Source organism: Crocuta crocuta, unplaced genomic scaffold (genome assembly GCF_008692635.1).
Source record: "Crocuta crocuta isolate KB4526 unplaced genomic scaffold, BGI_CrCroc_1.0 scaffold69, whole genome shotgun sequence".
Classification (NCBI taxonomy): domain Eukaryota; kingdom Metazoa; phylum Chordata; class Mammalia; order Carnivora; family Hyaenidae; genus Crocuta; species Crocuta crocuta.
The window spans coordinates 1,995,507-2,019,438 of NW_027551576.1; the positions used below are offsets into that span (position 1 = coordinate 1,995,507).

The 23,932-nt window shown below is 44.9% G+C and overlaps 1 protein-coding gene across 2 annotated transcripts in view; it reads left to right on the forward strand.

The window, feature by feature from the left end:
• Nucleotides 1-23,932, forward strand: part of SLC6A11 (solute carrier family 6 member 11) — a 128,553-nt gene that overhangs the window by 92,502 nt on the left and 12,119 nt on the right. For both annotated transcript variants that reach the window (XM_077751504.1, XM_077751505.1), the window contains 3 exons: nucleotides 4,398-4,501; nucleotides 9,809-9,933; nucleotides 23,320-23,432. In XM_077751504.1, the coding sequence (XP_077607630.1) occupies nucleotides 4,398-4,501; nucleotides 9,809-9,933; nucleotides 23,320-23,432 (342 nt within the window). The remainder of the gene's footprint in view (nucleotides 1-4,397; nucleotides 4,502-9,808; nucleotides 9,934-23,319; nucleotides 23,433-23,932) is intronic.

Below are 23,932 nucleotides of genomic sequence, written 5' to 3' on the forward strand. Positions count from 1 at the left end.
CACCAAAAAGCCTAGGAAAATCAACCCAGACTAGTCCACATTAAGACCTATTCTAATAAAAATGACCGTTAAAAGAGAAAAGAAAAAACCAGAATGTCGGTCATTCAAACAAAAAGAGTAAGTGAGTAAGAATGGAATCAGGCTTTTCTACATATCACTCTGTGCCAGGGGACAACTAAGCAATGTATTTAAGATACTCCGGAAAAGAGAGAGAGAGACCCAAGGATATTCTCTGCAGCCACACTGACGTTCAAGTATGAAAGCCGTCAGCCAACTATTATGAACATGCAAGAAGCCAGGAAATCTTATTTTCATGAGCCTTGCCTGAGGGACTTACTAGAGAACAAGCAACCAAACTAACAAGAGAGGTATTAACATAAGGGCTGGAGTGAACATTAAATTAAGATTCACGTGTAGAACTCACACTAAATGGTGTCTGTCACGGAGATAACATTTGTAATAGTTGTACATTCTGATCATGCAGATACAGAACAAGTATTTAAAGTTGGGGGACTGTGAATTGTGTATATGAAAAATAGGATAAGTTCACATATTACTTTCACATAGCAACTGGAAACCAACGGATATTTCTTCTACTTAGATGCTAGAGGATAGGGAAGGAAAAGAAACTGAGACTCCTGGCTAATTTCCGTATTCCTTATACTTGGGAACCAGCCCACGGTGTTACAAGGAGGGGGGACGAAGGGAATTGTATAAAGGTATTTCATTTGATGGTAACCACCAGCATAACAATGACCGGCTTTTTACCTTGGAGGGAGGGGAGCAAGAAGGAAAAATTATTTGAGAAAGCATCGCCCTCTCACATGAACCTCCAGATCCAAAATGTCCTCCCTCATCATTTCCTGTCTTTGATCACTCCTCTGATTGCCCTAGCACATGTTAATTATCCTTCCCCACCCCCACCATCAACCACGCCTAGGTGCTGGCTACCTTGTCCCCTTAATGTTTCAGCTTATCTCACCTGCAGACAGAGATGAAGTGCTATCTGTAAGTGTACAGTACTTCTTTCAGGTTCTGCACAGGGCTCTGCATACAGAAGGTTCTCAGTAAATGCTGGTTCATCAGTTAATTCAGGATTGATTGAAGGAATAGGGCTTACAGCCCCTGGGCTTTTCTAAGCACTTAATGTTGCTACTAGTCAGAATTCTTTGAGTTTGAAGTGACAGCAATCCAATTCAAGTTGACTTAAGAAAGAGAGGAATTTGGGGCAGCTGGGTAGCTCAAAGATGTTGGTTGATCATCTGACTTGGGCTCTGGTCATGATCTAGCTATTCGTGGGTTCCAGCCCTGTGTCAGGCTCTGTGCTGACAGCTCGGAGCCAGCTGCAGATTCTGTGTCTCCCTCTCTCTCTGCCCCTCCCCTGCTTGTGTGCTCGCTCGCTCTCTCTCACTCGCTCACTCTCTCTCTGTCTTTCAAAAATAAATAAGTAAACATTTTTTTAAAAAGAAAAAGAATTTATAGGCCTCTAAAATTTCAGTGTTCTAGGGTAGGTCTCATTTCAGGTAAAACTGGATCCAGGTACTCAAGTCATATCACCAATATGAGTCTTTCTTTGCTCTAGATGCCGCTTTCCTCTGCGTTGGCTTTATTCTCAGGCAGGCTATTCCCTCATGGTCAGTGATGACCCCCAGGAATTACAAGCTTAGCATCTCCAGAAGAAAACATTGTATCCCATTTGCGGTAGTTTCAGTAAAAGTCCCAGGATTGAGTTTCATTGGCTTGCCTTGCATCATATGCTCATCTCTGAACCAATCACTGTGGCCAAGAGAAATGTTTTGATTGGCCAGGCCTGGGTCATGTGACCATCTCTGAGGCTCCCTCCCAGTGGAGAAGAGGTGGTTTCCTAAAGGAAAATTGGGGAGCTGTTACCTGAAAGGGGGAGATGGATGCTGGGTGGGCAAAAACAGCAGGTACCTGTTTTAGCGCTGATGTGCTCAATGCACAGACTGCACGGAAAATTCCCCATAAGTGAAAGTCATTTTTTGAGGGTCACATCTCTGGGCTGTGTGGATAGAAAGCTCGCTGGTGTTTTATGTTTCGGGTGGAGAGGAACCAGTTGCCGTGGAGCTCAGTCGTGATGGACCAGCTAGATTTCCCCCGAGTTTGTCTCACGCAGCCAGAGGACAGTGAAGGGGTGCGTGGAGAGATAATAGTTTGCAGAGGCCTTACAAGCAGGGGTGAGGGACTGGAGGAGCAGTGCTTGATAGAGCGCCCGGAGTCCCGCTGGGTAGGTCTTGTGAGCTGGTCCCCAGTGTCCTGGGGCAGCAGCTGTACTGCCTTTCACTTCTCCCTGCGACTTACTACTCGTCTTAGAGATTCACAGAAAGCACCAAGTGCCCCAGGGCCCTAGGACTCTTCCTTCTCAGGCAAAATACCTGTCTTTCCTTCTTGGGGATTTGATGACCTGGAAGGGTCTCTACCCTGGATTTGGGTAAAGGAAATCCACTGAAGTAGCAAATAGGGAAACTGAGGCAGAGCGGGAGGACTTAAAAATGCATCCGTTTCTCTCCTAAATCTCTAACACTTTTGTCTGCACTGGCCCTTCCCTGTCAACATTTAAGCACCCTCCAGTTTCTACCACTAAAAAAATTCTCCCTAAATTCCGCTTCCACTACCTCTCTCCCATCTCCTCTTGGTGGCAAAATTTCTTGAAAAGGCTCTTGTGATAGTCCCTCTTTGCATTTCCTCTTCCCCATGTCTCAGTCCTCTCTGTTATACTGGCACCCCTGCTCTACACACACACACACACACACACACACAAATACACACACACACTTCATGAAAAGAGCTCTCCTTGAGATGCTCCTTTAACTCCAGGATACTCCAGGGAGGGAAAAAAAATGTTTTCATTTCTTAGGTTGAGAAGCAGCATTATGATCTTCAATTTTAATAAGTATTTGCTGAATGATTCACAAACTCAAGCAAATCCGGGGTAGAGTGACCTGTACTGTTGCAATCAAGTCCCCAAGAGAGGAAATAAGAGAGATTTTGCCTGGAGAAGGAAGAGTTCTAGGATCCAAGGGAAACTGGTGCTTTCTCCAAACCTCTCAAGTGCTATTGCACAGAAAAGGGAGCGTGATCTGGATGGTTCCAACTAGGAACCCCCAGGAAGGAGAATTTCTTCTGAGAAATGTCCTAATGGTCAGAACTCTCTAAGGAAGAAAGGGCCACATCAGCATATAGTGAGTTTCCTGTCACTAGCAGTAATCAAACAGAGACTATTCTAATAGTCAGGAGTACTCAGGAGAGAGTCTTGTGTTGAGTGGGAGATTATCTCAGAGGACATCTCAAATTCTGGGGTTGGTTAAGCATGTATGTCTAGAGGTGGGTTTCTATAGACTTACCTCTGCCATTCCCAGCTGTGTGGGCTTGAGTAGATTACTCAACCTCTCTGTTCCTCACTTTCCTTAGCTATAAAAAATAGCACTTACCACGTAGGGTTATTGTGAATATTCAAGTGACCTAACGCTTAAAGGGCTCAGCCCAGTTCCCGGCACATAGCAAGTGCTCAGTAAGTGTAGCTAGTACTTGCATTAGTGCAAAGCCTTGTTCTCTGGATGGCACCTAACTCTCCAGCATCGCTGTCATCAGCTGCGTCTGGCTTTTGGCTATGGATTTTCCTTGGAGCGGGGCTCAGGGAGAGCCTAGGGAACCGTGTTACCTCTGGTGTGCGTGCCACGCTGTCAACAGCAGTTTTTGTCAGAGAGGAACCTGGAAACTAAGAAAGTAGGTTCCATTCAGTACCACATAGGAAGCCTAAAATGCACCTGTTTTGAAAGGTGAAAGATACAGGCAGGCCTCCGCCTTCTCCCCCCCCTTCCCTGTCCCTTCTTATGCTCATGCTATGCAATGCAAATATGCAAATATTTTCCCACGGGCAGAGTCCTATGACAGCTTCCTCGTGGTAATCTTAATCACAAAGATAAGAAGTCACTCAATTTGGCTTAAATATGACTTGCCTTATGAGCCGGGTCCCAGGAGCTTCCATTCCATATTACACAAATCCTCTCGACAATCCTAAGAGGGAAGTTCATTCCCCACTTTGCGGATGAGGAGACTAAGTCTCAGAGAGGCTAAATAGCTTTTCCAAGGTCACACAAGCTGAAGCAGGGACCTGAACATCCAAATTCTTGCTGTTCAGTGAACTGTTACCCACAGCCTCTGGAAGATTCTGGAATTAATTAAGGACATTTATATTTAATGAAGCAGTCCCTGATAACAGAACTCCTAAAACACGTTCCTGAGAAGTTTAGGAAGTTTGATTATTTCCTCGCCTAGACTTCTTGGATGGTAAGGTGTGGGTGGGGGGTTTCAGAGAAAAGGGCAGCCACTCATCTGACTTCTCTTGATGCTGACGTCTTTGTGCCTTCCTGCAGGTCTGGGTAGATGCTGGGACACAGATCTTTTTCTCCTATGCCATCTGCCTGGGCTGCCTGACTGCTCTGGGAAGTTATAACAATTATAACAACAACTGCTACAGGTGAGCATTTCTGGCCCCACCCGCTCTCCACCAAACCCCAAGAGCTCCTCACTGCCAGGCCCCTTCGCTTCCATCCCCCCACCTTGCAGGGCCAGGAGGAGACCAACAGTCTGTTTCTCAGCCTCTCCCTGCCCCAGGGTCAGAGGGGGCCGCTTGAGGAGCTAGGAAAATACTGAATGTGACCAGAGTGCGTTGCAGGCTGAACGTGAATCCGTCCACCCCAGGAATCTTTTTTTTTTTTTTAATAATTTTTATTTATTTCTAGGAGAGAGTGAGAGAGACAGAGTGAGCAGGGGAGGGTCAGAGAGAGAGGGAGACACAGACTCTGAAACAGGCCCCAGGGTCTGAGCTGGCAGTCAGCACAGAGCCCGACGCGGGGCTCGAACCCACGAACCGCGAGATCATGACCTAAGCGAAAGTCGGACGCTTAACCGACTAAGCCACCCAGGCGCCCCACGCCCCAGGAATCTTATTCAGGCCTCCATCCCACCCTATATGGCAAAGATTTATCCCAGGGCAGGTAAGTGCCCAGGGTCACATCGCTAGAAAGTGGCAACGCTGGGACTTGAGCCCAGCTCTTCTGACAGTGCGGGCTCTGATCTTCTGCCTTCTGTTCAGAAACCCGCTTCTTGCCCCTTCTCACTTGATTATAGGCTCCTCTCCTGCCCCATCTGGAGGGACTGGGGCNCCCGGCCCCCTGCCTGAGCCCACACCCCGCGCTGGGAAGGGAAGGGCCCAGGCTGGGAGGTGAGCCGGAGGCCGTCTGACCCTGGCTGCCTGGCTTCTCGTGCCTGCAGCCTGATTCCGACTGTGAGGCTGAGACCCACCGAGGGCCAGCAACCTGCCCAAGTCACCTGGATTCTAGCCAGTGGTCTGTTTGCTGAGCTCTCTGTACCCCTGAATGCAGTTCCTGGTCATGGTAGGTGGGTGTTCAGGGGACTGGTATTCGGTTGCCGGGTGGCTCAAGGGAGATTATGCCTTTGAAAGCACTTGCGGCACTGATAAAGTCCCTCCCACATTATCCCCGTCTTTGAGATGGGGAAAGAGAGGCTCATGGAGGTGGCCCCCCAGCTGGACACAGTAGAGCCTGGGCTCTGCCTGAGGTCTTCCATTTTCCATCCCAGGGCTCTGCCACATCTCGCTGAAAGCTCGCTTCATGATCACTTTATTAACCCGTTCGTTAAAACCGCGTGCATTATGGGTCTGCCGAGTGTGAGACACCAACATGGGTTCCTTAGGAGATACACACAAGAATGGCACAGCCTCGGTCCACAGATTTTGTAAGCTGGGGAAACTGAGGCACCGAGGAAGTGAAAGTGGTCAGGTCCAGTATGCTGCAAGGAAGAGCCATTGTGGAATCCAACGGGCCATTAGGCAGCAAGTTCTGTTGTTCCTGAAGGCCCTTGGCCGGACAGGAGGATGCCGGCGAGGTGGAAGACCAGGCCAGCTTGTCCATAAGGTCCTTCCTACCCTCCAGGTGTTCATGGGGAGGTGGGTGTTGGGGATGAGATGCAGAGCACTCTGTTAGCCACAATGCAGAACAGTAACCAGGGACAGGAAGAGAAAGGCACAGGGCGGGAGAAGAGCGTAGCAGTCCATGGGTCGGGGTTGAACGTGACCCCTTGGGATGCTGGAGAAGGATGCCATCTGCATACAGCTGTCACCACAGCAGCGTGACTGCTGACTTAGACCCGCCCTCTGTGTAGGACACCGCGGAAATCACGTGACCACTGCTCACAGGTCAGTTCCATGGGGACACAAGCTAGGTCTTCTTGTTTGCCACCAGCCCTTGAGCCTGCTACAGTGCTGCCTGATGTGTCAGGAGGCAAGGAAGGAGCCGTCCATCACACAGATGAGGAAACTGAGGCCCCACAATAAGTCACTTGCTCGTGTTCACATTGCCAGTGGTGGAACATGGCTTTGAGCTCAGGCCTTTCTGGTTCCTGCACCCCTATTCCTCACCGAAAGGGATGGCCAGTTCTTCCCCAACATCAGTAGCTGACAGGGACTTGGCCAAGACTGCCCTGTCTTCGGGCTGTGTCCTGGGGCAGTGGCTGCCGTCTCCCCCACGGGGCACGTAGGTAGAATCAGCCCGCCGCCCCCGCACGTCTCTTCTGCAGTCCCACCCATCCAAGAGGCAGCAGAAGAAAGCAAATCCCCCAGGGGATGTTGAAGGCCCATTTTATTTCCTTTTCCAAATTGTTCTGCGAACAGGTCTAGCCAGCTCAGAGGGAGTAAATTAGTACTCTCTCTTCTGACAGCCTAATAGCTTCTGGAGGTCTTCAAAGCCCGGCTCCACTTCTGCCATCTTCACAGTGCTTGTTACGTAAGCTTTTCACCTACAAGGTGCCCTGCAGAGAGGAATTAGAGGGATGGGGGATGCAGGAAACCAGCCGGGGAAAATCCGCACTTCAGAACACAGGCTGCTAAACTCCTTCTGCTTGAAAAGTGTGGGTGCCCTGAGGGCCAGGGGGTGGGACGCAGGGCTGGAAGGGACCTCAGGTCTGCTTAGGGATTCTCTGTCCTTCCGTGATATGAGGAACTCACTCAGGAGCCCCCTGGGGACAGATTGGGACTTTGCAATAAAGGATATTTGTTTTTCAACAACCGCATGAGTGCTCAGACAATTGCCCCCAAGTCAGGATCTGAAAGTCTTCATTCCTAGGAGGCATTGTTTTTGGGTAGCCCCTGGGAAAAGCATGGGTTTCAGTGTCTGAGATGAAAGGACGCACATCCCAACCTCATCCCAAGGTGCCCCTGAGACCTTGAGTAGGTGATTCTCCTCCCTGAGCCCCGAGATTCAGTGACACAGTATTCGAGAGACCCTAGCACAGCACTAGGCACATTGCAGATTGAAACTATACAGGAGAATTCCAGAATAGAGAGGATCCAGAGAAAGCACTTTCCTCACTAGGACCACCTCATTTCCCACTTGATAAGGCAGGGTCTGGAATCAGGCATGAGGAACAGCTTTGCCCCAACCTTAGGGATAAATATCCCCTTGCCTTGGCTGAGCTGCATTTCCTTTTAGGAGGAGAGAAATCTGGGGCACCTGGGTGGCTCAGTCAGTGGAGCATCTGACTTTAGCTTAGGTCATGATCTCCAGGTTTGGCTCATGGGTTTGAGCCCCGCATCAGGCTCTCTGCTGTCAGTGTGGAGCCCACTTGGGATCTTCTGTCTCCCTCTCTCTCTGCCTCTCCTCATCTCTCTCTCTCTGTCTGTCTCTCTCTCTGTCTCTCAAAAATAAATAAACACTAAAAAAAGGAGAGAAATCAGGCTTGCAGATAGTCTTCAGGTCTGCCAGCCCAGCCTACATCCACAGGGCCAGAAGGGTTATTTAAAGAGACCTGTAATCAGTCACTGACTGCTACAGTAATGCTGTGTAACAAACATTCCCAAGAACTCAGTGGTTTAACATGACAAGCATTTGTTTTTATTGCTCACAAGTCTCCTGGACAACTGGGGAAGCTCTCCCGCAGGCTGTGAGTTGGTTGGATTCAGCCCCAGGGTCCAGGGGAGGCTCAAGCTGGCTTTGTGTGTGCACATTGCGGGGTACAGACTATGCGAACAGAAGCTCCCCTGGGGAAGTTCCTCTCATGACAAGTCACAGAAGGCACAAAGGACAAGTACAATCATATAAGTGTATCTCCAGCCTCTGTTTGTATCACATCTACTAATATCCTGTGGCCAAAGAAAATCATGTGACTACGCCCACAGTCAGTGGGGAAGCATACTCAGACCCAAGGAAGAAGGTAGAGGAGATGACTACATGCTGGAAAATTACATAATCTGTCATAAGGCCCAAGAACCCCTGTTCTTAAGCACTTTGTCCCATGGGGAGGTCAGGTCCAGAGTAAAGATATTGCAGGGGGAAGTAGAGTCCACGTCTCCTGACCCCCAGGGTAATGCCTACTCCAATGTGCCCCTGAATCTCAGAGTCCTTGCAAGGCACCCGGGTGTCAACAGTCACCAACATGAGTGTAGCCCTCGGTTACATTACAAAGGCAGGCTGTCCGGAGAAGAGGAGGGGAGAGTCCTGCTGTGTTCTGGAGTCTGGCGCGGAGTCCTGGATGAGGCATTTGAAGAGGGGTTGGACCAGCTGGAGTGGATTACAGATCACAGCAGGATGAGCAACTGGTAAAGGACCCTAAACAATTAACTGAGGGAACCAGAAACCCCAAGGAGATATCGGGCACTCTCTTCAGATCCGCCAAAGCTGAAGGAGCTCCAGGCTGTTGGGGGGGGACAGAACTAGACCTCACCGGAGAAGGCGGCTTTTGGGGGAACACACACGAGGAAGTTCCTCCTGCTGTAAGCAGCACTAGCTAGTGGCCAGGGGAGAGCACCAGGGGACGGGGGGCCTGGGCCTGTTAGGGTGTGACCGGCCACCACCCCAGGGAACCCCAGATGAGACATACCTCAGACAAATGGCTGGACGGGCCACTTGGGAGGTCCTCCCTGTAAAATGGAGCGTCACACGTGCCGTTAACCTGAGTGGCTAGTGCCTGTGGCCGTGGCTGAGGTCCTGGGAGGCCGACTCCCTGACTTGGCCCCGCGAGGGCGCAGCGCCTGCATAGGAGAGGCCGGGACCTGAGCGCTCTGTCTTCACCTTGACAAAGCCCGTCGTTTGTACCCCGGTTTCTCCTGGCTGCAGCTTTATGCTGGTGCTTTTTTGCTGGTAAGCCCCTCCCGAGGGCAAGAGACCGTCACTGCTCTGGTCACCCCTCCGTGCGGGCTCCAGCCTGGGAGGGGGCCACTCCCTCCCGGGCACTGAACTCTGAGGCCCCAGTAAGCAGCTCTCAGCATGAACCTTGACCTTCAGGAGGGTGTCTCCTCCCAGAGCTGCAGGGGGCTTCTGCTGTACAGTCCGTGGACGCTCCCCTGACTGAGAAGCAGCCACTTCTCAGGGGCCTCCCTTGCCCTCCTTGCTTTGAGCTCCCAGGAGATCACTCTGTCATTTCCCTGGTTTTGTCTCCTTCTGGGGATTTGGAGGAGTGCTGCTTTGCCTCCAAGTATCTTCTCTCTAGGTGTGCGTTTTCTCCTGTGCCAGCCTTTCTTCCTTCCCAGCCCTCTTCCGGGCTTCTGCTCCATGACCCACCGTGCGTTCTAAAAATGCAGGAGAAGCTGGGTGACAGGAGCCAGCCACCTAACCTCTCTGGACCACAAGGGCTTTCTCAGGCGGATGGGGCTGTCCGTGCCCACCCTGCCCTGCCTGCCCCCGGGATCGGCCGTGTGCTCAGCGGAACGCTCGAGCGGTGCACCTGTTCTGCCCACCTGACCTCTGCCCCCCTCGCTGCTTCCCCGCAGGGACTGCATCATGCTCTGTTGCCTCAACAGTGGCACCAGCTTCGTGGCCGGCTTTGCCATCTTCTCGGTCCTGGGCTTCATGGCGTACGAGCAGGGGGTGCCCATCGCCGAGGTGGCGGAGTCAGGTAAGTTCGCCAAAGGCGAGGGAGGCCTGGGGTGGCTGAAGGTCGTGGCACAGATATGGTCTGCCTCCCCAGCTCACTCTTCTGCTGGGTCCAGGCCTTAGGAGGCGGTCCTGCCATCCATCCTCAGACCAGGGTCCTGGGACAGAAACCGGGACACCTCCTCGTTGCCATATCCGAGGCACCCTGCCGTCGTATAGCTTCCGCCTCCCCCGGGGTGCTCCACTTCCTGTGCTTCCCCCCAGCGACTCTGTCACCCCACCAGCCCAAACCACCATCACCGCTCACCTGGATGACTGCAGGAGCCTTCCGCTGGCTTCCCAGCCTCCACTAGTGCCCCTCCTCTTCCATGTGTAGGTTGTTTCCTTTCAAAATGCAGAGCTGAACATGTCCTTCTCAGAAGAAAAGCTCTCCTTCACTTCTCACACTAGTGGACTCTTAGCGTGGCCCCAAGGCCCCGTGTTGCCCAGCCTTTGTAGCCTACCCCCCACATCATCCCCTCGTGCTCACGCTGCCCTGCTGCAGTGATCTGCTTTTGCAGCCTTACTTGCTCCCTCCCACCACAGGGTCTTTGCACATACCGTCCCCTCTGCTTGGAGGACCTTTCTCTCCCTTTCTCTCTTCCAGATGTAGAATCACTGAGTGTGACGTTCTTAAGTATAGGTTGACGTGTGTTTGTATCCAACACACCACAGGCAGAGTTGTTGTTGCTGAGGGGATTGCACAAAATGGCCTTGATTTACGTGGTGTTTGAATTCTAGGAAAATTCGATGTGTGTTAAAAAGTATGAAAATGGTTTGTGTTCTCCTGACAAGTGGTTAGATTCTAAACTCGGTTAAGTCTAAGTAAGTTTTTCACCTGCAAGAGTGCCTAGCAGAACGGCTTGTCAGGAACAGCACAGGGGGCTCAGCCTTTCTGGCCTCCATCCACTCAATGCCAGGCATGCCCTCATTTATTGCGACCACCTCCTAGCACTCCTGGGAGCCACGGGGCCTCTGTTGAAATGCTGGTCCACAGTGTCCTGTTTTGTGTGCTGTGCATAGATCGGGAAGCGCCCCTGTAACCCACCAAGCTGGGCAGGGTGGTGGAGTGGACATCAGAGCAAGAACATGGTTGCAAAGCTCTGCTCTGTGACCACTCAGGGCCCACCTCCCTCCTGATAGTGTATGTCAGAGAGAGGCAGTCCCTGCTGAAATCAGGGCCCTGGAGCTAGCCGGGAGGCTATTCATATGACCAGCGCTCTCATTCACCAAGTGCCTGCTCTGGCACAGAGCTGTCCTACGTGACCCTCAGCTCAGCCCCCCAGCGTGGTGCTTTTGCTCCCCCTGCTTTACAGATAAGGAAGCTGAGGCTCAGAGAGGTGAAGTCACTTAGTCAAGATTATACGAGCTGGAAGAGACAGAGCTGGGATTTAATACGGGCCATCTGGCTCCAGAGCCCAGGCTCTGACCATGACATCCTACCGCCCACTGTGTGCACCTGGCACTTGACCAAACATCCACACTCCTTCCTGTCATCGAACTCGGGACAGCCCTGTGAAGAGAGAGTATTCCCTTCTCCACGGGAGCATTGCCAACCCCAGGAATCCATTTCCTCCTCTATAAACTGAAGGTCCTAGTGTCTGCCTTAGGTGTTGAGTGGGATAAGTTATCTGCAGCATTATTTTTTCTCTTTTCTTCATTATTTCCATTTTATAGAGGAAGTTCAGAGAGGAGTCATAGAAAGGAAAAGAGCCAACTAAAAATAAGTTTTGTTATTTTTTTTCTAATTTCAAATTGAAAGCATATTCAAGGTAGAAAAATGTGGAAATCTTAACAAAGGGAAGTACTCCAAATCTGACAACACTTTGGGGTTTTCCTGTCATGGCATTTTCCATGCCTATGTATCCGTATGTGTGGTGATGGGAATCAGATCAAATTATCCTTGGTGTTCAGTAGGCTACATTTCCCCCTTCACAATAAAGCACGAAGAACTTTCTGCCTCAGTAAACAGAGATTTCAATCAAGAGTTTTCATGGCTATGTGGTATTCCACTGGATGGATGGACCATAATGGATTTACTCTGTCTCACTTGTCAGGCTCTGGGGTGGTTGTTTTTCATAGTCTACCTCACAAAATGCTCACAGCACCTCTGCAGGGTTGGCTTTGTCAGGCCTGCCACTCATGGCTGTGCAGAGTATGCCCTGAACACCTGCAGGGAGCACTCTTCACATAAACAGCAGCCCTGGGCTTTACCACGCCCACTGAGACAAGGACTCTGTACCTCAGAGCCTGAAGTGGTTCGCCCAAAGTCACACCATTCATAGGAGTAACAACCTGGCTCTAGCCTTTTCTCACTCACCTTCCTGTATTGCTCCTGGGATCCAGCAGGTAAATCTGCTCTGTACCCTTGGTTGGGTGTATGGGTCCGGCTAAGATTCTCCTTGGGATCATCTGCCATATGGAGAAATTACAAGTTTTAAGTGAGCATGTAGCCACCTCACCTTGCTCAGAAGGACCCGGGCTGCTCGCTTTCTGATGAGTGATTCTTGGAAAATACCTAATTAGATGGCAGAATGCTCAATGGGATGTTCCAGCATACCTGGAAACTGGGACAGAAAGGCAATGTATACTTCTAACAGAGCTCAGATTTTGTCATGCTGTGATCCCAGCCCTTACCCACATGCCCCTTGGTCTGTTTCTGTGACCTTTCTGTAAGATACCCTCCCCTGGAGGTTGAGATTTTAGACAGCTTATAATTGGATCTTGCTTTTTTATCCAGTCTGATTATCTATGTCATTTAATTGAAGTATCTGTTTTCATTTCATAAGTACTGATGTGGTTAAGTCCTGAATTCTGTTTCAAGGCAGAAAATGTCAGAATGATCATCAGAAGTGGAAAGAGTCAGATGTGTGGTGGCAGGATTAAGTGATACATTGTTAACTCAAGATAGACTTTGATGAGTTATGGATGCATATTGTTTGCTAGCTGCTTAGAAAATAATAATAAGAGGTAGAGCTACAAAGCTTAGTTGAAATACAATTGAATATATCAAAATATTGATCAGCCCAAAAGAAGGCAAGAAAAACACAACAGAATAAACAAACAAAACCCCAAGATTCAGAAGGGACAAAAGGAAACAAATGTGAAATGGTAATATACCCAGCTATATCAATAATTACATTAAATGCAAATGAGCCAAATACGCCAGGTAAAAGGCAGAGATTATCAGACTGAGTAAATGAGCAGGACTCAACCATAAGCTTTCAACAAGAGATACTTTAAACTTAAAGGCACAGATAAAGTGTAAAACAAAATAAAAAGATAATACCATGTAAACAACAAGCATAAGAAAAGTGGCTTTGCTATCTTAATATCATACAGAGTAGACTTCAAGTCAAAGAGTATTACTAGAGATCATGGGAGGGGGCACTTCATAATGTTTATAAACAGGGCAGTTCATTTATAAGACAGCTAATCCTTAACATGTTGGTACCTAATGACAAGGATTTTTAAAACATGAAGCAGTGGCACCTAGGGGACTCAGTTGGTTGAGTATCTGACTCTTGATTTCGGCTCAGGTCATGATCTCACAGTTCATGGGTTTGAGCCCTGCGTCAGGCTCCATGATGACAGTGTGGAGCCTGCCTGAAATTCTCTCTCTCTCTTTCTCTGTGCACCCCTCCCCACCCCCACCTCTCTCTCCCCACCTCTCTAAATAAATAAACATTTAAAAATAAAATGTGTGAAGCAAAAACTAACTAAAAGGAAAAATAGACAAACTCACAATCATAATTGGAGATTTTAACATCCCTTGATCACTAATGTTAAAACAACTATACAAAATATTAGGGGCGCCTGGGTGGCTTAGTCGGTTGAGCGTCCGACTTTCGCTTAGGTCATGATCTCGCGGTTCGTGGGTTCGAGCCCCACGTCGGGCTCTGTGCTGACTGCCAGCTCAGAGCCTGGAGCCTGTTTCAGTCTGTGACTCCCTCTCTCTCTGACCCTCCCCTGCTCACGCTGTCTCTCTCCTAGAAATAAATAAAACATTAAAAAAAAAGTTAAAAAAAAAACAACTATACAAAATATTAATAAAGACATAGAGATCTGAATACTGTCAAACAAATTGGCTGAATTGACATTTATAAACCACTGTAAGGAACAACTGCAAAGTACAGTTCTTTTCAGAAAAATGAACATGAAACATTCACCAAGATAGGATATAAATTGGGCCATAAATTAAATTTCAATAGGTTTCAAAAGATTGAAATTAAGGTATATTCTCTTACTACCAGTGAATTAAATTTTAAATCCATAACAAAAATATATCTAGAAAATCCTTAAGTATATGTAAGGTAAGCAACATGTTTCTAAATTTCCCATGGATCAAAGAAGAAAATATTTCAAACTGAATGGTAATGAAAACACAACATATCAAAACTTATAAGATGCAGTTAAAGTACTTACAGGGAAATTTATAACTTTAAAGCATAATTAGAAGGATTTAAAGTAAAAAAGTTAAGTTTCTACCTGAAGAAGCTAAAGAGAAGAAGTATAAATTAAACCCAAAGTAAGTAGAAACAAAGAAATAATAAAGGTAAGACATAGCCTCAGTAAAATTCCAAAGCCAAATTTGGTATTAAAAAAGACAACAAAATTTATATCCCCTATCAAGACTAATCAAGGGGAAAAAGTGAAAGAAAACACAAATTACTAATATCAGGAATGAAAGAAAAGGTACAGCAACAAATTCTACAGACATTAAAAATTAGAATAGGAAATATTATGATTAACTTCAAGCTAATATATTTGATAGTGTAGATTAAATAGACAAATCCCTTTAAGAATATAATTTACTCAAAATGACTCAGGAAGAAATAGAAACACTGAATAGCTCTATACTTCTAAAAGACATTGGATTCATTACCAAAAACCTTTCTACCAAGAAAACTTGAAGCTCTAATGGTGTCACTGGTGAATTCTACCAAACATGTAAGAAAAAAATAGTATCAATCTTACACAGTCTTTTAAAAATTAGAGTACGTAAGACCTCTGAATATCTGAGGACTATGAGGGCTGTATAGCTACTTATATCCTAGTTGTCTTCCCAAACAAGAAAACAACAAGAGGGAAAATATATTTTATACAAAACCATGCCCCTGCATAACTCAAAGACAGAAAATGTTGAAGCTACAGGTAACTGTAACAAAAAGAAAAATTACTAATGCCAGGGCATAATCCCTTCTGCTACCACCTGCACCCTCACAGCTGCTAAGGCTTTGTGATGAACAAAGGCAAACTGAGAAAAACTGTGGGGGAGACAGAAGACAGAGAGGCTGGTGAAGGGACCTAAGAGTGGTTTGCAGCAGTCACCAGAACGATTAAATTCACTGTAGGTCTGAAAATCCTGGAAAAGATCCAGACAGATCCCTTAGCAGGGATAACAGAGAAGGGATTCAGTGTCCCATTTAAGGAACAGGGGCCATTTAAAGGAACAGGCACAATTTAAAGGAGACACCATTTGAAACATAGAACATCTGGGGGAGAAAAAGGCAAAAAGAAAGGGAGAGGCACCCTTTGATGATTAGATGCTGAAAGGAAAACCAAAAAAAAAAAGAGAGAGAGAGAGAGAGAGAAAATAAAGTCCTGCAAAACCAAAGAGAACCATAAAATCAGGTTGTGGAAAGGAGAGATTACCCTCCCCCAACATCAAAACAAAAAGCTGCTAAAGTACCTCGACTTTGCCATACTGACAAAAGAAGGCACTAGCAAGTTGGGAATATTATAAAATACTCAAGAACATGAGTCACAAGAAAAGTCAAGTCCATACAGAACTATTGCAGGAAATCAGGAATAGAAATTCCCCACCTATCAATGACCGCGAAATCAACCATGAAATAGAGGAAAATTATAAGTCAGCACTCCAGAGAGAATTAAATATACTCAAACAGGCATCTGAGGATATGAGAAAAACAAACAAAAACCTTGAACCTGGGATTTTAAAACTACCAGATAGGAGAAGAGGGAACAGGAATGAATGAAGAGAAAGTTAATTGAACTCAGAGAGAAAAAATGAGAAAAAAGATAAGGCCAAGTTATCTCAGAAATGAGGAATAAATTATAAAATGTCCACTGGAGAATAGTCTCAATAAAGGGGCATTTTATTTTATTTTTTTATGAAAAACTTTTTAATGTTTATTTATTTTTGAGAGAGAGAGGGGGAGACACAGGATCCGAGCAGGCTCCAGGTTCTGAGCCACCAGCACAGAACCAGGGCTTGAACTCACAAACCACAAGATCATGAAGTTGGATGCTTAACCAACTGAGCCACTGAGCCGGGCAAACAAAGGGGCATTTTGAAAAAAGAAAGAAAACAACCAGGTGAATGAAAATGACATAAAGAGGTGAAAATGATCCAACCAAAAACTAGAAATTGAAGGCCAGCAAAGAAAAATATATTCATATTATAGAGTCCCTAAAGAAGAAAAATAGGAGCACCTGGGTGGCTCAGTTGGTTAAGCGTCTGACTTCGGCTCAGGGCATGACTTCACAGTTCATGGGTTTGAGCCCTGCATAGGGCTCTGTGCTGACAGCTTGGAGCCTGCTTTGGATTCTGTGTCTCCCTCCCTCTCTGACCCTCCCCTGCTCACAATGTCTCTCTCTATATATCAAAAATAAACATTTTAAAAAAAGTTTTTAAGAAGAAAATAAAACAATGGAAAACAGAGGTAATAATTAAAACTATAATCCAAGAAGACATTGCAGAAACAGAAAAAGAGCTCAATCTACACATTGAAAGGACTTCTCAGGTACTAGTGAAAATTAACCCAGATTGATTAATTCCAAGACATTCTGGTAAAGATATTAGCTTTCAAAGATAAAGACAAAATCCTCAGGGCTTCCAAACAAAAAAGATTAAATAACTTAAAAGGGCAAAAGAGTTAAACTGGTATCATACTTTTCCAAACCTGCATACAAAGAAAGGGAACTATGAAGCAGTATCTTTTTTTAATTTATTTGCAAAAAGAAGTGTGAATCAAGGCTATAGAAAATGTCAAGGCATAGGAAAACCATTTTAAACAGAACTTTGAGACTTCCACATTCATAAGTCCTTTGGAGGAATCTACTATAGGGTGAGCTTCGTCCCACCCAGTAATGACTAGGAAAAGTTAGAAAAAAGACTGATGGTAAGCACTCAAAAATATTTAAGTACACATCTAAGACCAAAACAAAGGTGGGGAAGAAGATAGAGGAGTAATGTAGAAATATGCTGTGTACTGTTAACAGAGTAGAAATCATCCACCTAAAAGATGGAGAGAGAAGACAAAAGGAAAACAGAAAACTTCATTGTTGTATGGACAAGAAATGGTTTCAAATAATATGGGAGGTGGGGGGACAGATTTGGAAAGCCAGGCAGTGAAGGTTTAAATAAGAAAATATAAGGGTCTAAGGGCACTTTTAAAAGATGTAAGTATAAAGGTAACCACTAGAACAAAAATATAAACCTTCATAATACCAAAAAACATTTATAAATAAAAGAACAAAGAATACATGACTAACAGAGAAATATAGCAAATATTTTAAAATACACATAACCATAAAATATTAAGACTGACCATATGAATAAATGTGGCCTTAATTCATCTATTAAAAGAAAAAGATTTTCAATTTGGCTCACAAAACATGACCTAAGTATATGCTGTATATAAGAGATACACCTAAAACAAAGTGATTCATAAGAGCTAAAAATAAGGAGATAGACAACGACAGCAATCCTGATATGAGGCAAAGTAGAATTCAAGCCCCACAGCACTAAGCATTACAAAGGACATTTTTTAATGGTAAAAGCTATAATTCATAATAAGATACAGCACACATAAAAATATATGCGCCAAATAACACAGCAATAACCTTTATGAAACAAAACTGCAGGAGGTACAAGGAGACATAGATAGAAGTAAACTGATAATAAAATAATAATACTAAAACCATTTATCAGTAAAAGTGAAAGAATGGAAATAAATTAATTGCATTCCCTTTTCAGAAAAACAACAGCAAAATGAACCGAAAGAAAGCGCAAGAAAGGAAATAATAAAGATAAGAGCAGGAAGGAATGGAATAATTATAAATAGATGATTACAAACAGTAGATTTGATTAACAAAATTCCGGGTTTTTAAAAACAATAAAAATATACAAATGCCAGATGGCCAAGAAAAAAAGAACATAGCAATAGTGAAATAAGAAATGATAAAGGGGAAACAACCATTGAAGTGGAAGACATTTATATGCTAAGTGAAATAAGTCAGTCAGCGAAAGATAAATATATGATTTCACTCATATGTGGAATTTAAGAAACAAAACAGATGAACATAGGGGAATGGGAGGAAAAATAAGATAAAAAGAGAGAGGGAGGCAAACCATAAGGAGACTCTTCAATACAGAGAATAAACTTGAGTTGCTGGAGGGGAGGTATGGGGGTGATGGGCTAAATGCTTGATGGGCATTAAGGATGCCCATCTTTAATGGGTACTGGGTGTCGTATGTAAGTGATGAATCACTAAATTCTTTCCAGAAATCATTATTACACTCTATGTTAACCAGGGGTTAAATAAGATTTAAAATTTTTAAAAAGTAAAATCACAAGAGACTGCTTTGTAGTCTTCTCTACACAAAAATTTGAAAACTTAGATGAAATGAATATTTTCCTAGGAAAAAAACAGTTTGCCACAATTGACCACATTGGATTCAGAAAATCTAAGCCAATTTCCATAGAAGGAATAGATAAAGGCGTTAAGGAACTACCCCACCAACAAAACAAAACAAAAACAAAAACAAAAGCAACACTAGGCCCAGATGGCTTCTCGGATAATTGTATCAAACCTTCAAGGACCCAGGTTGGCTCAGTTGGTTGTGTCTGACTCTTGATTTTGGCTCAGGTCATGATCTCATAGTTCATGAGGTCAAGCCCCACATCGGCTCTGTGCTGACACAGAGGGACTGTGTGCAGGACTGCTTGTGGTTCTCTCTGTCCCTTCCTTTCTGCCCCTCCCCAACTCATGCTTTTCTCTATAAATAAATAAATAAATAAATAATAAGTAAGTAAGTAAACATAACAAATAAAAAAATCAAGGACCAGATAATCCCAGTGCTCTATAAATTGTTCCAGAGGGAAAAGGAAGGGAAACTTATCAACTCCCTACACCAAACAGACAATGCAAAGAAACAAAATATCACTCATGATATTGATGTAAAAATAGTAAATAAAATATTGGTAAATCCAGATCCAAACTATTAGAATCCAAAATCACATTAAGAAGGTAATACACCATGTCCAAGTAGGATTTATTCCAGGAATAACGCAAGGTTGGTTTAATGCTAGGAAATCCACTAATATCGTATACACCCTATTAATAGCCCAAGTGAAATAAATTATAAAATTATCTTCATATATACTAAAAGAATCTTTGAAAAAATCCAACACTCATTCACAATATAAAAATAATCAAGTAAATGGAAATTGGTGAGTACTTTTTAAATGATAAATGTGTGTGTGTTTAAGTTTAAAAAGCAGATATCCATAAAATCCTACCCCTTGTATAAGAAAGAAGGAGATGTAAGGAAGTATGTCTGCTCATTTATGCAAAAGAAATATGGAAAGGATAAACTAAAAAATAAAGAGAATGGTTACCTCTAGGGTGTGAGTGGAGAAGAGATAGAAAGAAGGGTGGAATTAAGTAAGGATGAAAAAGGAAACAATACTTCTCAGTATATTTTTATTAGCTCTGAGTCTTAGAGAACCACGGTAACAGTAACGTTTCATGTAGCACCAAATAAACAGTTCCTCTATGTAAGTGGAATTAAAATGGAATATAAACAGTAAGAAATGAACCTAAATGCATTACAAATAAATAATGTAACCACGCAGAAGAGAATGGTAAAGAAAAGACTTAATCTAAGTCCATTTCTGGAAACAGTATTTTGACTGGACACTATAAGGCTAAAAACAAAAATTACTGTACTGTTCTCTTGTTAGTACAGGGGTATGAGTTTGCAATTCTGTAACTATTGTACGTGTATATGAGGACTGAGCAAACAAGTCAATATAGATCATTAGAGACAGAGTTTTCACTGAGGAAGATGTTACAAATAAAGAAAATGGAGAAGCTACAGTGAACTGTATTAGAATTGGAGGCATCGGGATGGACTCATGGGTTTAAAATACATGCAGATAGATATAGAAACATGTGTGTGTGTGTGTGTGTGTGTGTGTGTGTGTGTGTGTGTGTGTGTGTGTTGTGTGTGTGTGTTAGATATACAAGTGTCTCCCTGCTTTGTGTGCTGAGAGGGCCTGTAGAAGTGATATCCCCATAGCACAAATGAACAAACCCAGAAGCCAGATCTTGGTTTCTGAACACCATTTTCCCACTAAAGGAACCAAAGCTCCTTGGGGAAACAGTTGATTCTAGTGCTGGAGCCAGACGTGATGAAGCTGAAACATTTAGTAGTGCCAGAAAATAAGGAAGTACTCAGAAAAAGGATAGAGGCACCAAACTTCTGAAGAAACCCCCAGTAGCCAAGCCTGGAACGATTTGATTAGCAAAATAAATAACGATAGTTTGGGATTGTAATCCATAGAATAAACCGAATACCCAGGAGTCCACACTGAAATAAATAAAAATTCAATAAATGAGTGTGAAGGAAAAGCTCTTTCTTTTTTTTTTTTTTAAGTTTTTTTTTTTTTAAGTTTTTTTTTTTTTTTNCTAAGCCACCCAGGCGCCCCAGGAAAAGCTCTTTCTTACAGAAGAATTCTAATTAATAAATGTAGAAGGAAGGAAGAAAAGAAACCCCAAAGGAATTATTGCTGCAGGCAAGATCTACCAATGGATACTAAAATCAGTGGGTAAAAGTTTTACTTGAAACAGGATATTTTCATAAACTCAAAGTATCCTCCCCCAAGATATTTATCCGTTATAGAGGGAAACACAGTAACTTTACAGTGGAGAAGACTGGCATTCACCAACCTAACCAAGTAATCAGGGTAGACATCACCAGTACTAAGGTTTACGGATGTCATGTGCCCCTTTAACCTGATGAGCTGAGAAGGACACAGCATTACTTCTGTGATGTTCTTGCCAAAAAAAATTGCATGACCTCTGTTTAATAATGAGAAAACATCAGACAAACACATCCAGAGGAACATTATGCGAAAGAATGACCAGTACTCATGGAAAATGTCAAGGAAAGATAAAAGATTGGGGAATTATTGCAGATGTGGAGGAGAGGAAATAAATACGATCATGAAGTGCAGTGTGGAATCTAGAATTGGATAAGGAGAAAAAAACTGATAGATAATAAAAAAAAAAGTCTGTAGTTTAATTAATAGTATTGCACAAATGTTAATTTCCTGGCAATTAAATATTGAATTCTCGCCCCTAAAATCAGAAATAAAACATGGCTGTACGCTTTTTCTGCTTTTATTCCATATGGTATTAGAATTTTTAGAGAGTGCAGTAAAGCAAGAAAAATGAATAAAAATCATTAAGATTGGAAAGGAAGAATAAAAACTCTATTTTTTCATAAACAGTATGATTGACCACATATAAAATTGTAAGAAAACCACACAAAAAATTAGTAAGTGAACTTAGTATGGTCATGGGAATAAAGGACAATAAACAAAAACCTGCTGTATTTTTGTATGCAAGCAACAAACAAGTGGAAATTTTAAGACTTCTGCTCTTCCCAAGATACTGTTAAGAGAATGACTAGGGAAGCCACAGACGAGGAAATATTAATCGTACTTCTCTGCTAAAGGATTTATGTCCCAAATATATCAGGAATTCTCACAACTCAATACAAAGGAGACAACCCAGTAAGAAATGGGCAAACTCCAGGACTTCACACAAGAAGGTGTTTGAGCAGACAGCAAAGCTATGCGACAATACCCCACGTCTGACATCAGGTGTTGGCAAGGCTGTGAGGTCGCTGGAACCCTCCCACATCCCTGGCAGAAATGTAAAATGGCAGCTGCTTTGGAAATCTGTTTGGCATTTCTTAGGAAGTTAAGACTATGTTACCATATGCAGCCCCTCTGGAAAACAGTGTGGAGGTTCCTCCAAAAATTAACAATANCAAATGGCATTGCAAAAAAAAGAAAGAAAGAATATGTTACCATACGAGCCAGCAATTCCACTCCTAAATAGGATGGGCAAAGCTAATGCAAGGTGAAAAAAATAAAAAATCAGATCAACGACTGCCTGGAGCTAAGACAGGGAATGGGAGCAGAGAAACCACAGAGGGCCCGATGGGGCCGTAGAAATGTTCTGTATCTTGAATGCAGCTGTCTGGGTACATACACTTCAAAACTCACTGAACTTGTACAATGCAAATGAGTGCTTATTGTAGGTAAATTAGACTTTAATAATGTTGCTTTTAAGGTAAAAACTAATCGGTTAATGTTTATCGAGCATTTATTTTAAGTGCTTTTCATATTCTGCACCATCTTACTGAATTCTTTTTTTTTTTTTAATATTTTATTTATTTCTAGGAGAGAGAGAGAGACAGCGTGAGCAGGGGAGGGTCAGAGAGAGAGGGAGACACAGACTCTGAAACAGGCTCCAGGCTCTGAGCTGGCTGTCAGCACAGAGCCCGACGCGGGGCTCGAACCCACGAACCGCGAGAGCATGACCTGGGCGAAAGTCGGACGCTTAACCGACTAAGCCGCCCAGGCGCCCCCATCTTACTGAATTCTTAAAACCACTCCCTTAGGTAGGACTTATCATCCCCAGTTTTCAGCTGAGGGGACAGATAGAGATCCCAGTAAAGAATAAAAGCATGTGAACCCAGGCCAACCTGTGCGCTTGACCAGCTAGAGCATCAGGTATCTCTCCCTCGAAATTAATAAAGCTCGTCCTCAGGACATGCTAACCAAGCTCTCTCTTTGGAGCAAAGTAAGTGAGGGTGGGCACAGACACAGCCTGGGGTAGAGGAGCATCTGTCCGAGCGAGGACTCCTGCGCCCCATTTGGAACCCCGCCCCGCCCCTAGGCTGACCCAATCGGAGTCCGTGGGCGGGGCCTGAGAATCTGCATTTTAATGACAAGCCACCGCCCCGCATGCCTGGCCCAGTGAGAACAGACAGGTCATTGTGGAGGAAAGCCTATGCGTCAGACCAACCTGGGTTTGAATCCTGACCCCTGCTGACCCTTGCTTACCTGTCTGTGCCTCAGCTTGCTCATCCCCACAATGGGCATCATAATAGTACCAACTGCACAGGAGATTTACGTTGACTTGAGGGCGAATTAGGCATAGCGCCTGGCACAAAGGGGGCACTTAATATATGATGGATTTAAATAACAATTGAACTAGGGACCAAGCTCCCCCCCGCACCTCTGTCTCTCTCCTTCCTCTCTAGGCCCCGGCCTGGCCTTTATCGCTTACCCCAAGGCTGTCACCATGATGCCCCTCTCGCCCCTGTGGGCCGCCCTGTTCTTCATGATGCTCATCTTCCTGGGCCTGGACAGCCAGGTAAGGGGGAGAACCCGGGCCGGAAGGGCAGGGAGGCCCGACACGGCTCTCGGGAGCAGCTCAGGGGCCTATCACCACCTCTAGGTGCTGCTGGTCAGGGCGCGGCCTGCCGTCCCCACCCCGGTCCCCTCTCAGCACACCCCCCCCAGGTGGTCTCCACAGTCAGTCACCCCCAGACACCCCTGTATGGGTCCCTCCGCATCTTCCCAGACGTACTTTTCCTTCCCTGGAATTCCCAACTCCCGATCAAAAATTTTAAAAAACTTGCTAAATACTTCTGTTCGGCGAAAATAGCTTCTGCCCGGTAGCACCACTTAGCAAGCGGGAAGAAATTCCCCGAGAGAGGGTTATAGTTAATGCCATATCCTCGGATATGGTCCCTGCCCCAGTCAAATGGTGGGGGACACAGGAACACAGAAAAGTACCTTCTTCCTTCCTTCCTCCCTGTGTCACGGCCCCCCACACGCTCCAGGCGGCCGCATGGGTCCTCGGCACCACCA